Source organism: Triplophysa dalaica, chromosome 25 (genome assembly GCF_015846415.1).
Source record: "Triplophysa dalaica isolate WHDGS20190420 chromosome 25, ASM1584641v1, whole genome shotgun sequence".
NCBI classification, from domain to species: domain Eukaryota; kingdom Metazoa; phylum Chordata; class Actinopteri; order Cypriniformes; family Nemacheilidae; genus Triplophysa; species Triplophysa dalaica.
The window spans coordinates 10,054,654-10,069,399 of NC_079566.1; the positions used below are offsets into that span (position 1 = coordinate 10,054,654).

The 14,746-nt window shown below is 39.0% G+C and overlaps 2 protein-coding genes across 3 annotated transcripts in view; both read left to right on the plus strand.

Moving 5' to 3' along the window:
- The first annotated feature begins 3,762 nt into the window (after nt 1–3,762).
- sall3b (spalt-like transcription factor 3b) lies at nt 3,763–13,136 on the plus strand. The gene is made up of 5 exons (XM_056742147.1): nt 3,763–4,027; nt 4,109–4,268; nt 7,765–10,695; nt 10,855–11,192; nt 11,476–13,136. The coding sequence occupies exons 2-5, from the start codon at nt 4,187–4,189 to the stop codon at nt 11,869–11,871; spliced, it is 3,747 nt and encodes a 1,248-aa protein (XP_056598125.1). The 5' UTR covers nt 3,763–4,027; nt 4,109–4,186; the 3' UTR covers nt 11,872–13,136.
- A 544-nt stretch (nt 13,137–13,680) lies between these two features.
- Nucleotides 13,681–14,746, plus strand: part of atp9b (ATPase phospholipid transporting 9B) — a 38,916-nt gene continuing 37,850 nt past the window's right edge. For both annotated transcript variants that reach the window (XM_056741178.1, XM_056741179.1), the window contains exon 1: nt 13,681–13,766. In XM_056741178.1, the coding sequence (XP_056597156.1) occupies nt 13,687–13,766 (80 nt within the window). In that variant the 5' untranslated portion in view covers nt 13,681–13,686. The remainder of the gene's footprint in view (nt 13,767–14,746) is intronic.

The window sequence follows — 14,746 nt, forward strand, 5'->3', positions numbered from 1 at the left end:
TGTTTCTCTTTATTTGTTTCTCTCTAGATGACGGATGATCATGCTAACCTGCTTTTGCGTCTCTCTCAGCATGATCAGTGGAACAGTGTCCTAATCGTTATCTTGTCCCCAGCCTCCAGCTGAGAGAGTAATTCTGGACATGGAAGGTTAGATGTCCAACCATATGCTGCTTTATTGAGCTGTCAGTGAGGTTTGACTTGCAGATAGCATGTGTTGTCATGGTGCTTTTTTTTACAAGAATTACCAAGTCCAAGCTTTAAGAACATGAAGAAAATTAGGAAAATTATCGCAATTGATTCAAAAAAATATTTGCAGTGCTACAAAGTAGATGTTTAGTTTAAAAGGCACAAATGCAATATGCGATGTGCTGTTAAAGGGGTAGTTCACCCAGAAATTATAATTCTGCCATCATATATTCATCCACATGCCATTTAAAAACTCATAAGTGACTCTTTCTTCTGTGGAACACTGAACAAGATATTATGAGAAATGTCTTTGTGTTTTGTGTCCAATAGAAGTCAATGGAGTTCAGTGTTTTTTGGTTACCAAAATATCTCGTTTTGTCTTCTGTCACTCAGGTGTGTAAATGATGAATGATCTTTCATGAAATATCCCTTCAATAAAAGTTATGAAATATTTTGGGAGTATAACACTAATTGCATTATTGATTCTAAAAGTACTTCTAGATTTTAGTTTATATAATTTACGGCGTTTCATTTCATTAATTGCACACCTAAGAATATCAATGTATCAAGCATTATATTGTGATCTAGAGTAAGGTATAAAGATTACACATGCTGTTTAAGGTACTCTTGTGAATTAAGCAATATGATTTAACTTCATTCCACTGGATAAGATGACATATATGTGAGACGGTGCTTCAGAGAATCTGATGGAGATTAAACTCATTTGTTATATGCTTTTCCTCTATAGCAAGCCAATGGATGCAAATAGCGGGGTCTGTTCTTTTTCAGGTCATAAATGTAAGTGAATTACTTTGCGCCTGAAGTCTTCGCTCTTCATCTCAGGCAGCACACACTCGCAGCCAGTAATTAACTACTGTTTTTACTGGCGTCATTCTTGTTTTTGCTCGTTATTCCCCCGAGAACATCCAATACATAATATCCTGTTTGTGCCTAAAATTTGCTGTCTTTCATAAAAATAGTCTGTTGTCATGACGACCCGTGTTAACAGAACTGAAACATCTTCTTTGCACGGTTGTTTACAGAGCAAAAAAAGCTTTGTGTATGTATTGAGAAAAGTGTTTGTAAATGACCTTAAGTATGTTAGTGAGATCTCTGCATATAATTGCATATCAAGATTCATTGCGAAAAGATGTGGAAATGCAGATTTTCATACTGCTCTGTTGTGTTTACAAAGATAGTAGCGTAAACACTACAGTCACTATTGACAAAATATGACAATATTATTTACCAGAGGAAAAAGAAGTTCAAGCAACATAATGCTTTGACCTATTTCAATAATTCTCTCCAATGTAAGTTTTTATAAATGTCTCTCTTTTATGAACATGTCCCATATTCCGAAAATTTTGAATTCCTTGTTGTACAGTGTTTAACGCTACGTTTCGGACAACATGATACGACGACTGCACCACGGTACCGCCAAGGGACCCGCATCTCACGGCCAAAAAACGTTTATTTCACTTAGTGGTATCAGGTCCAGCTGGCCTCACAATAGACCCTGACTCACCCCTCATACATTGAGATTCAGTTTCCTTTCCCAGCTCAAGTCTCTCCCGCTACTGTCAATCACAGCCTTTATTGGTGGAAGCAGACCTGACACCCCGGACCTCATGTGAAACCATGGCCGACAGGAGGCAATAAGCCGGAGAATAGCAGCCATCTCAAAGTAGTCCTCCATTTAGCAAGTGCTTTTTTTTGCTCTCTTCGCTCCAATCCTGCATTAAAGATAGAGAAGAGAAATCAATAGAGGTTCACAGCATTAGATAAAAGTCGCGGGCTTGAGGAGCAGCCGCGTTAGATGTGGTAAATTAAACCAATCAGAAATTTCCAGAGGCCCTCGGCACATAGAACAGTGCTATCTCACATCTGTCCATCTCCCTGGCCCGTCTCTGCTTTGTTTGTTCTTCATGTAGTTTGGTCGTGACACTTCATTTGTTGATCTATCTGTGATGATGTGCTTTATACTCTGAGTCAAACCCTCTTCATCATGTTTAGAGTAGGGAAAGATGTTTTTTAGCTGTGGGATATGTTCTTGGTTAAAAGCTGCATTTGGGCTAAAAGAAACAAAGAAATTCCACGGACCATGAAAAGATTCTAAACATAATTTTGTTTTGATGGAAAGAAAATGATAAATCTTAACAAACATTGACCTTGACAGAACTCAGTACAATACAACCCATGCTCGAATTGAAACCATGTTTTGCTACACTACGAGAGAGATTTGATATCGTTTTTTTTTTTCAAATTTATGTTTTTAAACTGTAATCTGTGACTACGAGAAGAAGTTGTAGATGAGTTGAAAAAGCCGTATCTCTTATGATCAGATTTGTTCGGTTTAGAGATCAATTTAGGTTCATTTCAAACCTGGTTTGTGTTCTGCGGCTTAATTTAGCAAGTTTGTTACTCAAAGCTTATTGTAACGAAAGCAGATGGAGAAAGTGAAGAAAGCAGTGTGGAAGGTAAAACAAAACACAATTTCCATTCAAACAGGCATTCAAACAGACACTTAGTGTTAGAATTTCATATATGCAGCATTTTAAATATTTTATCCTTTAAGGCTTTTGTCTTCATCTGATCATTTTGTTTTATTTTGGAAAGCCTTCTTCTAATCCCACATGGAATGGATAACAGAAAAGCCGGGATAACGGATGCTGTTTTAAAGAGTTCCCTTGGGGCTGGATTTTGACAATTCCCCCCACTTTGTAATTTTATTGATAATGAAGAGGATGGGACTTTTGATTTTTGCCAGAAAAGCTAGTTAAGGACAATCAATAGTACATCATTGGGAGAGTTTTGTGATAAAAGCCCTTGGTTACCCTGGCAATCCATCACTTGGCCATACAGATAGGTCAAACGAAATTATATTGCGCTTATCTCTCTACACCAGAAGAGTAACAGAGACGCGGATCAATAGGCTTATATATTGTTCTACTTGTGTTGTAATGGAAATGATGTATCGCTGATTTAGAGCCTTTTGGCTGCTATACACCCGCGATAGGCTACTGGTCAAATGTCTGATCCAATTAAATATTATGACAGACACTTAAGTTTTGAGCCACAAATAAAATATCATTTAATCAGAGAGTTATGTAAAGTTATGTAAAAAGTAAACAGATAGGAGAGCAGGTTGCTGTGGGGTCTGCGTTTCTGCGATATCCTAGTGGTCGCCTTATGCAATACGATTAGACACATCAGCCCCCCTGCAAGTCTCCAGGATTTCAGCCGCTTTTGCGCTTCTGTTCGCAGCCAAATTTCAGCGGACATCCTGGGTCTCTGAAGTATGTCCTCCTTAGAAAGCACGGGCATAAATTATGTTTTCGGTAGTCTTGGATTGGTTGAGTATGGAGGATGCTCCCTCACCGTGAGCGTGCGCGCGGAATGAACCGACCGACCCAGAGCGGAACCGGTGTGTCGTCAACCAGCATTGCGCACAAATGGATAAAAAGATGCTAAACGTGAATCGTTTGTATAAAAAGTCGATATACATGCTTGTTAAAGCAAACTTTGCACGCATTGGCAAAAAATAAATAAGTCTCATATGATGGAGGACTGTTGATCTTTTGGAAAACCGTTTTGAAATAAAGTGTGCTGCACGAGAACGCCGTGTTTCCACACTTATAGGTGACGTTGCTCAAACTACGGACGGACTTTACGCTGTAGACGCACTTGTTTGCGTCCAGTTTGTGGTTCTGCTGGACGTGAACAGAGAGCAAAAGGGGAAAAAACTGAGGAAGTGAAACGGGCTAATTACTCAGTCCATCCCTCATTTCCATATCCAGAGAGAGTGTCTGCTGGCGCCCGGCCAATCCCTCATGCAGCGCAACGTAATACATGACCCTCTATCATTATAACGCCGACATGCGCAATCTGCACAACGGTAACAACATCTAATATCTCTTATTCAGTGACCCCGGGACTGTACGGGACTGCCTGCCTGCGTCCGATGCATCTGCAGATCGGAGCGCCGACGCGAGCGCAGAAACATGTCCCGAAGAAAGCAAGCGAAACCCCAGCATCTCAGATCGGACGAAGAGGGAGCACCGTCGGAAAAAGGTCCGGATAACGGTATGCCTATTGCCAATTTGATCATTTATGCGTGTTTAGATACAAGTTTCTGATGTCGGAATACAGCATCGCTTTATTGCTCATCTTGAGCTTTGCTGAAGCCACACTACGAGATGCATGGCACATGTTAGTTTTGGCCGAGAGAGTACTTTTGAGGTATAAATTGTTTAAAAGAAGTTGATTTAGAGAGCATATGTCGTAGGGAGTTCAATTCGCATGAAGGCGAGAGGGAACTGCGGGCAAAGTTGGGACGGGAGTTTTATGAAACATTTCGATTAGAAAATACACGGTGTATTATTTAAATCAAGTGAGTGAAGTTAGGTCATGCTTTTAGTAAAAAGAAATATAAAATATGCGCTTTTGTACAGTTAGAAAGTGTTTATTACGTGGCATACGTCCATTACGTACCATTTGACCAAAAATACGAATACTTCAGCATGCTGTGTCTAGTATTTTAGCATTTTCGAACTTTTAAACAACAATTTATGGTAAATGTACTTGAGATAGTTGTACATTTATGAACGCCAGACCGCGTTTAATTTGCTTTATATAGGCACTACAAATACAGGCCTTACGTTTATTCATTTCGTAATTTATAAAGAAAATATAAACATTTAAAAAAAATGAACGTTATATTTAAAACAATTTAGACTTTCGATGTATCATTAATTATTAATAGTCATAACCAGAAACTGTAGACTAGAGTTATAGAGTTAGGCTATCTATAATGAAATGCTACATCTAATTTGTGATTTTGTGCCGAAATAAGCTTTAATGATCTATGCAAATCTTTAGAAAAGTGTCTCAAACAAAACCTTCTATATTCGTCTGTTTGCGTCGGAATAATTTCTTTTCTCATGGTAATTCGGTTATTTACGTGGCCACATGAAAAATCCTCACACTTGGTTTGCCTTGAACTTGTATCTTCATTTAAATCGTGTTAAAGTATTTAATGCAAGACAAAGATCGACCTAAAAGAATAGATTCAGAGTTTTGGTCTGAGACGGAGAGTGAAAGACGTTTAATTTTCCTTTAGATCGGTTTTAATCAGTTGAATCCATTGTTAGCAGGCCTGAGCTGTTAGAAGTGTAATTAAAAGAGTCGACTAAAAACGTAAAACAACTTTGTAAAGCAATAAGAAATAAAATAAATAATAAAACATTTTTAGTTATTAAAACTGATATTTAGTATTTTTAGAATCAGTTGATCAAACAAATTAACTGAAGGAGGGCTATTAATTTTGAAGTATTTTGTATTTCCCAAAATTGATATCCCCAAAATGAATAGAGAAAGTGCAGAAATTTAAAGTAAGCTCAAACATAAGCTGGGGATATGATTTTTATTATTATTGTGAACAGCACTGTATACATACATTTTTCTATACAACATTTGTAAATAGTAAGCGCACACACTGTTTTCTGTTAGTTATAATGAAATTATTGTTATATTTATATCCAATAAAAAACACAATAATAATTCACCCTTAATTCAAATAAGTACCTTGCATATGGGGAAAAACCATAGAAATGTATCAGCTTAACATTTCTAGCTGATACATTTCTAGGGTTTTTCACCATATGCAAGGTACTTATTTCAAAATCCTAGCTGATGTTTCATTCGCATTTTGTCGAAGTTAACACAACCATTCAGACTTTTATTTGACCTTGTGGTTCGCCTTAAATCCCATTCATCAGGCCTCTACATTAACGATTGTTCTAGAAAGTAAAACATTTATGCTTTCTTTTTCTTTAAACTTGTTTACTGACATTGTCTGTCTTGTGTCGAAATTATCCAGCTAGGAGTCTAAATCCTCAAAGCTAACAAAACCACGGTTACCAGCTGAGCACCCCAGGAATCTCCCAAGTTTTTTCATTCTAGCTGGCTCATGCAGCAGGGCCCCAGAGTTTCTCTTTTTTGTCATTTAATAATTTGACATATTTATCTCGTGATCAAAGTTTTGTCTTTCTTTTTGTCCATTTAAAAAAAGTTTACCTACAGGATTTTTTTCTGCGTATCCAGTTGGACTATTGAATGAACTCTGTTTTTCATGAGGCCAAGATTCATTTGAACATTTTAAATTGATTTCTAACACAGGCTTTAAGATAATTGGTCCTCCCCGCTTGATCACTTTCAGTAAGGTCTTACCTTTCCACGTTTGAGTTATTTCGGACCACACACATAGTAACAGGAATAAGACAAGCAAATGACCCACACAGTAACTACTCTAAACGGAGCCATACAAACATTAAGAAACATAACACTTGACCATCATTTTAGATATATTTATCTGTCCTTTTTCTTTACCCATCTCCCTTTCTTAGTTTCCCTCTTGTCTAATGTTTTTACACTAGTTATGCACAGCTTCATGAGGGCGAATAAAGTAAATCAAGAAACAACCAATCCGCCATTGCTTCGTATACAAATATTAAAAACTGAAAAAATTATACAATAAAAAGCAATAATAATAATCATCAATAAGTGAAAAAGGAGCACAAATATTTTCACACAAAAAAGACTTAAATGTTTTCTCATGTTTAGCTTTACTGATAATAGAGAACTTGTTTTATGATATAACTTTATAAATTAACAGCGTTTATTCATGAGTTTAAATTATTTATGAGTACATTTTTCTCTGGAATTTTCTGGCAAATAGATTGATTGCGCAAACCTCTTCCTTCCATCGCTCATCAGTGAGTCAGAAAGCCAACAACCTGTAGAGATATTTAAGACTCAATTGAACTTGATGTTACTATGGTGTATTTTTGGCTATACAAATGCAAGTATGCAAGAATGAAAATCTTTAAATGATGCTCATTTATTGCATGACATGCATCAAATGTTTTAACTTCTATGATCTTGCATTGTAATTTCTAATGCTTTATTTAATTTAAATTGTTCTTGTATAATATATTTATTTTTCACACAATAATATTGCTACTCAGTCTTTTTTAAAAATCTTAAATACTGTATATGTTTTTACATGGGCGAAATAACCCAGTTTGAAAAGGTTTGCAGTTATGTTTTCATTTTTAAGACTGAAACGGTTTAGTCAAGGTTTTAAATGCTTGTCCAGAATTTTAAGTTGCCTGTTTCACTCAGCAACAATGTCAAGTGGAGAGGAATTAGTTCTTCAGGAAATAGGAGTGTTTGATAGCAATGGAGAGTTCAGATTAGTCAATCAAAGGCTCAATTTGCCCTCAACTGACAGTGCAGCTGTGAATTGTATAAAAACATTGGAAATCAATATCCCATATAGAATTTCATTAAGTTTCCGTATATTCAATAGATAGGTCGCATAATTTGATGGATTGTGCAAAGAAAATTATCATCCGAGTCTTTGGAGCATGAGCACAAAGAGGCAGGCATTCAGTAATTGGTAAAGTAGTACAATTGATTTAGTTTATCTATATTGTTCACTCCTCCGAGAATGGCTGTGAAAAATCTATCATCTCTGGAATTTCTATTCACACGTTTTTCTCTCTGTCTTTATCTCTAGCACTTTTCTTGATGGGAGGCGATGAGGAGGACAGCAGCACTGAAAGCCACAGCGGGGGCGAGGAGACGCACGTGTGCGAGAAGTGCTGCGCTGAATTCTTCAAGTGGTCTGACATGCAGGAGCACCAGCAGAAGTGCACAGAGGACCCTCCCGTGCTGATAGTAAAAGAGAACGAAGAGAAGCTGCTGTCCCGAGGATCGCCCACAGAGTCCTTCTTAAGCACTCACAGTGACTCAGCTGAAATGGAGGTCAGCGAGCACAACTCTGATCTGGCTGAGAAAGTCGACGAGAGCTTTCCTGAGGAAACCCAAGTTATTGACGTGGATGAAGACATGGATATTAGCATGGCCGGGCATGAATCATCACACCTTAGCCCTCTAACGCTTGACAATGAAAACATGAAAACCTCTTCGCCTGGACCTTCTACGACCAACCACTATGACATGCCTAGCACTAACGTGACGCTGGAGATTCTTCATAGCACCAGAGTGGCCGTTGCCCAGTTTTCCCAGAGCATTCACTGTGCGGGACCCGCGGGCAAGCTGAACTCGACTGCCATACCCATGATTCTGGAGCAGTTGATGGCTCTTCAGCAACAGCAGGTTCAGCAATTACAGCTCATCGAGCAGATCCGCAATCAGGTCGCTGTAATGAATAGGCATCCTACGCAAGCTGCACTTAATCCTGCCTCGAAAAGCCTGCCCTCTGACTCTACCACTTACAATTTCCAGGGCATTGCTCCGCCCCCTGTACTTCCATTATCTGGTGTCATGCCCTCTTCAGTGAACGGGCAGGCCTCGGTATCCCAGGCTTCTATGCTCGGAAGGCAAGCGTTACTCTCCTCCCGACCCAACAGTGGACAGTCCAACGCAAGAGCAATGGACAGTGCTTCCTTACCAAGTTCAAGCCCGCATCTCTTCAACTACACTGGGTCTTCCCCACTCTTGCCATCCTGCAGTGGATCAATCTCTAATGTTAGTAACACCCAGTCCATAAGCACTCCCAACTCACTATCAGCTTGCCAGAGTAGCCTCCTTAGCCCTTCAGCCAACCTACCATTACTACCTCAAAGCCCTCCCAACGGAGTCATCTTTCCCAATCCACTGGCCAGCATAGCAGCCACTGCCAGTGCTTTAGACCCACTCGCTGCAATGATGAAGCGCAAGGGCAAACTCCCAGGAGTATCCATTTTTGACAGCAAGCCCACTTCAGAAGATCCGTTCTTTAAGCACAAATGCAGGTTCTGCGCCAAGGTGTTCGGCAGCGATAGTGCGCTGCAGATTCACCTGCGCTCACACACGGGTGAAAGGCCCTTCAAATGCAACATTTGTGGCAATCGTTTCTCCACCAAGGGAAACCTCAAAGTCCACTTCCAAAGGCACAAGGAGAAATACCCTCACGTTCAGATGAATCCGTACCCAGTCCCTGAATATCTGGACAATATCCCTACCAGTTCTGGGATACCCTATGGAATGTCTTTTCCTCCAGAAAAAGCAGGACCTACTTGGCTAGACAGCAAACCTGTCCTACCAACAGTGCCGTCGGCGATGGGTCTGCAGTTGCCACCTACGGTACCGATTATTGAAAGCTTAAGTGATTCCTTTACAAGTACGCCCTCCGAAAGATCTCCACACAGGCCCTCGCCAGCCAGAGGTGAACTTGCACCTTCGCCGCCCAATCCCACTGGGACCGAGACGGATATGTCCAGCACAACATCCTCTCCGACGTCAAACAGACAAGGAGAGATCACGCAGACCACAGAGGAGGTTCACTTGCCACCAAATGATAATGTGACTAGGAACGGTAACAACCTCAGCCCTTCAAACCACAGCCTGCATCCACAGTCTATGCCAACAGCAACACCTGTTAAGAGCAATGCACCCGAGTCCACTGATGTTCCTTCAGAGGTTAATAAATCCTCATCTCCCCCACTAATCTCAGATCAGTTTAAAGCCAAGTTCCCATTCGGCGGTCTCGAAGAATCTATGCAAACATCTGAGACATCAAAGCTCCAGCAGCTTGTGGAAAACATTGACAAGCAGATGACGGAGCCCAATCAGTGTGTGATCTGCCACCGCGTGCTAAGCTGTCAGAGCGCGCTGAAGATGCACTACCGCATTCATACAGGTGAGAGGCCGTTTAAATGTAAAGTTTGTGGCCGTGCTTTTACCACAAAGGGTAACTTGAAGACTCACGTTGGCGTGCACCGCGCAAAGCCTCCCCTTCGGATTCAGCACTCGTGCCCGATCTGTCAGAAAAAGTTCACTAATGCCGTCGTGTTGCAGCAGCACATTCGTATGCACATGGGCGGGCAGATTCCAAACACTCCGCTTACAGAAACCGTCTATGAGAAAGATACCGATATGGAGAGCTTTGACAGCATGAGTACTTATGATGATGACTGCCTCGATGATATTTCATTTGAGGATGAAGGCGACGTTGTAGAAAACTGTGAAAACACTCTAAGCTCTTTTTCAGAAAGCCTACCACCCATCCCATCGCTCCCAACCTTTTTACCGGAAGCTAAAAAAACAGAGAGTGACTCATCTATCAGTCTCAGCCAATCGAATGGGACAAAGATGGTCAGGTGTGGGCCTATGGATAACAATCATCATATTCTTGGCCGCACCGGCACGGGCGAGATGGAGAACCACAACATGTTGACTAGTTTAATGCCACCGTCAAGCTCTGTTCACATTCCACCCTATCCAACGAACATTCAACCCGATGGCACACATGAGGACTCCACCTCTCTGAACCTCTCCATGAAAATTCAAGAGGGAAGTGCTAGAGTCAAATCTGAAATGTTGGATTGTCCCGCAACAAGTTTAGTCAATGGGATTAGTCTTAATCAAACAGGTATCCAGTCCATTAATTGTACAGTCAAGAAAGAAAATCCTTTCATCGTGCAAAGTTTCAGTAAGGAACTCGGTAAGAAAAAACTGCTACACGATATCTGTAAATGAACCAGTCTGTAATTTTGAATACTTAACATTTTGTATCATGATATTTCCTTATGTGATATATCCGTTCTGTTAAGTTATTTTATATCATGATTATAAAAAAGGCGTTTATCATTTTTATTCTCAGAAAATCTTCAAAGGACCACCGAACAGGATAATAAAAATGCTCTAGTTAAAATGGAGATGTCTGTCTGCAGTAAGCCGTACATGCTAAAAGAGGGTCCTTTTCCTGCATTTAGCCTTCCGTCTCCCACCGCTCGCTCTGAGGTGATGATACCAGGCGTCACCTCGCTTACTGGACCACCCCCTCCTCGACGGACCCCTAAGCAACACAACTGCAGCGCATGTGGGAAAAACTTCTCCTCTGCTAGCGCCTTGCAGATCCACGAGCGCACACACACAGGCGAGAAACCCTTCGGCTGCTCTGTCTGCGGTCGAGCCTTCACTACAAAGGGTAATCTGAAGGTATGTGATCAGTACCGACGCTAGGGATGAAATGAACGGCTTTAATAAATTAAATTAGATGTAATAATTTATTTAAAATAAATATATTAAGGTAATTTAAAATGGTATAAAATCATATATTGTTTTTTAATAGAACAATTTTTTTATTATGAAGAATTTATATATCCACTAGGTGCTCTTTTTTTTTTTACTGCATGTATATAATACAAAATCACACGACTGGTGCAAATACTTACTAATAAAACCAACAATTTTGTAAAAATGTCTTTCTGTTTATATACAGGTGCACATGGGCACCCATATGTGGAATAACACCCCTGCCCGTAGAGGTAGACGTTTGTCTGTGGAAAACCCAATCGCCCTTCTGGGAAGTGATGCCCTGAAATTCAGTGAAGCATTTCAAAAGGATTTAGCGGCTAGGGCCATGAACGTGGACCAAAACTTCTGGAGCCGATATGCAGCAGCCATATCTAATGGCTTAGCAATGAGGAACAATGAAATATCCGTCATTCAGAATGGAGGAGTCCCTCAGCTTCCTGCCATTAACGTAGCCATGGATAAAGCTAGTACTGGAAACAGCCCACCAATCACAGCTCTTGAAAAGACAGGCATAGATAGGGGAATTGGACAACACTTTTCCATGATGATCAATGACAAAAAAGACATGGGAAACAATTAAAAGTAAAGGTGATATTATTTCTCCTTACTTAAGGTTGATAATAAAGTTGTCTTGAATTTTTTTTAAATAATGTCTTTAGAATATGCTTTATTTGTGTGGGAAAATTCTCAGTTATCTTATCTTGTAGTGGCACTTGGTTTTTATTTCTCTGTTTTAACTAAGGCCACGGATAGTTTTACAATTATGCTCACTGACTGAAACCTTACACTTGATTCAAGGGCATTTTGCTGAGATAAAATTATTTTACGTTGTAAATATGTATTTTATTTTCTTGTCCTCCGATTTTGCTGTTTAATATTGTTCCATTTATGGGAAAGGGAACATGTTTGGATATATTAAAGAAAATTTAGATTTTTTTTCACACTGTGGTCTTAATATTGCTACAGTTATAATTACGTAACTAATCCCCAGAAAGAAAAAAGAGACATTGCAGTGTCTTTGAAAAGAGATGCATTATTCTTTGACATCCCACTGCTTTGCTGCTATGCATTGGATGCAAACCATTTATTTTTTTGTAAATTAAGAACACCACTATGAAAGCTATAGTTTCATTTTAGCTGCAATCAACAATGATGTGTTCGATCTTAAAACAGCCTATGTTATTATATTAATAATGCAGATAATGTGTTGTATGTTTTATTTCCTGCTTTTGTTTACCTTTACATGCAAACCTAATTAGCGGGCCAAACTATGAAGTATGTCTTAATAAAGATCTCACATTAAAAACGCTTTTGAACTTCAGTTGTATAGTTATCTTTGAAAGCCCTTTTAATGCGGGACAATTCTATTTCTCAATGTAGATTTTTCTAAGTGTGTTTTACAAATAAATAAATGTTTCCAGAAACGTTATGGGACAAAGGAAAGAAAAAAGCTCAAATGAATTCTCTATAATATTAGCTTATTTCTTATACTGGGAGTGTCATGTTTTAGATCTCTCATGTAGCAGGTAATTTTAGTGTTTTTCATTTTATAGTGATTTTTTTGTTTATAAAACATATTGTTTAGATATCAGTTAGTGTTGGGAAAAAACAGAACAAAAAAATCAAATGAGCAGTTTTTCATAAGATAGGTAAGGATGTTAAAGGGATGGGGTGTTTGATGTGTCTTCTGCATGAATAGGAGACACTATTTTTTTACTCAGATACATTATAAGAGGATTTAAAATGTACTCCAAATGTCTCTTTCTGTCTGCACATCAGTATTTTTACATGGAGCGACTGAGGTGGGCTCTCAAACATATACTGACTGAACTGGATTTATTTCTAAGATGCAATATTGCCACCTCCCTCAATAAAAAATCTCAGACTAAATATTTTGTTTGTTTTAATTTATTATGAGTATATGGAGAAAGTCTCTCTTTCTGTCCCCCCCCTCTCTCTCTCTCTCTCTGTGTCCCTTTTAAATATTAATCATGAACTTATAGTAAAATTTAACATATTTTTCGTTTCATTTATTTACATTGTTTCTAAATTGTATGTTCCTCATATTATAGTGAGACAATGGTACAACAAAAATAATAATTTGTATTAAAACAAAAGATATATAATTAAACCACTGTTAATTTACGTACGTTGTACGTGTTTGTGTGTGTGCGTGTGTGTGTGTGTGTGTGTAATGTGACCTTGAGTCAAACTGTGTTTTTTTTTTAAATATGTAATAATTGAAAGATAAAACTTGTTCCTCTAAAATAAATGATTAGAATTACAATGGTATGTCCAAACGTACAACAACTCAAGCATAGCCTATCAATGACGTGAAGTATTTAGAGATTTAAATGAGGGAAGTGACGACATCCTCTACGTTGTTGACGCAAAGATGGCGGACGGCATACCTCTGAATCCCGTACGGAAGAACTTGAGAAAACCAGCGTATTATAATGCTGGCAGGCCTGCCAGGTGCGTAGACCTCTGGATATATATTCTAAAATCCGCGTTATAGCACAAGGCTCTCGTGTGAGTTGCTATTATCATGTATACTGTGATATTAGCTTTGTTTACGGCGCTGTTCCGGGGTTGAGTGCTAATAGGCTAGCAGTGTACATTCAGAAGCGCGAGCTGTCAGTGTCAAATTACAGCTGATCGCGACTGTGATGGGACACGAGAGGATACAAGAGTCCTCGGGCCATGTGGGTTGTCAATATAACGTGAAATATTTATGTGAGATGTTATGTCATGTTGGTTCATTGCCCTGAACGTGTAGTTAGTTTACATTCATAGAACATCACATGTTCGCATTTTAATCATTATAGATACTTTCACATTGGCCTTTGCTATGTCTATGTAACATATAGTGATACATAATATCTCATGCATTATATAATTAAGAAATACAACGTCCTTAAGAGTCCTAGACCAAAATGATCCAAAAATCATGTTTTATCTGTGTAGTAACCATGGTGATTTGAAACCCTTAAAGAACGTGTAAGATGTTTACCTGGGATTTAAGATTAGTTGTGTTTGGCCCCTGAAGAACATTCTTGAACATCTCACGCAATATCACATTAACTATGCTTAACATATCACGAGTCTTAAATACATCCATTATATGCCATGCGGTTTGCTGATACCCAGCGCTTTTATTAGCTCTGAAAATGGGTTTTCCCACGGTTTACGCGAGGCAAAGACGCCACAGATATTCATTTAGACCCTAGATGTCCATCTGGTTTTCCTGAAGTGCATAAACAGCCTAACAGCAGACAGGATCTGTATTTATGGCATCCAGCTGTTTGTCAGATACTGACATTCTAAGGACCACTTGTGGTATTGCTTCTTGAGAATATGGATCTAAACCAAAGTGATTGCTTAATTTGATTTCATTGTTTGGGGTAATGCTATTGCACATGATCACTTTGTGAATCATTTCGTGTTTTATTGAG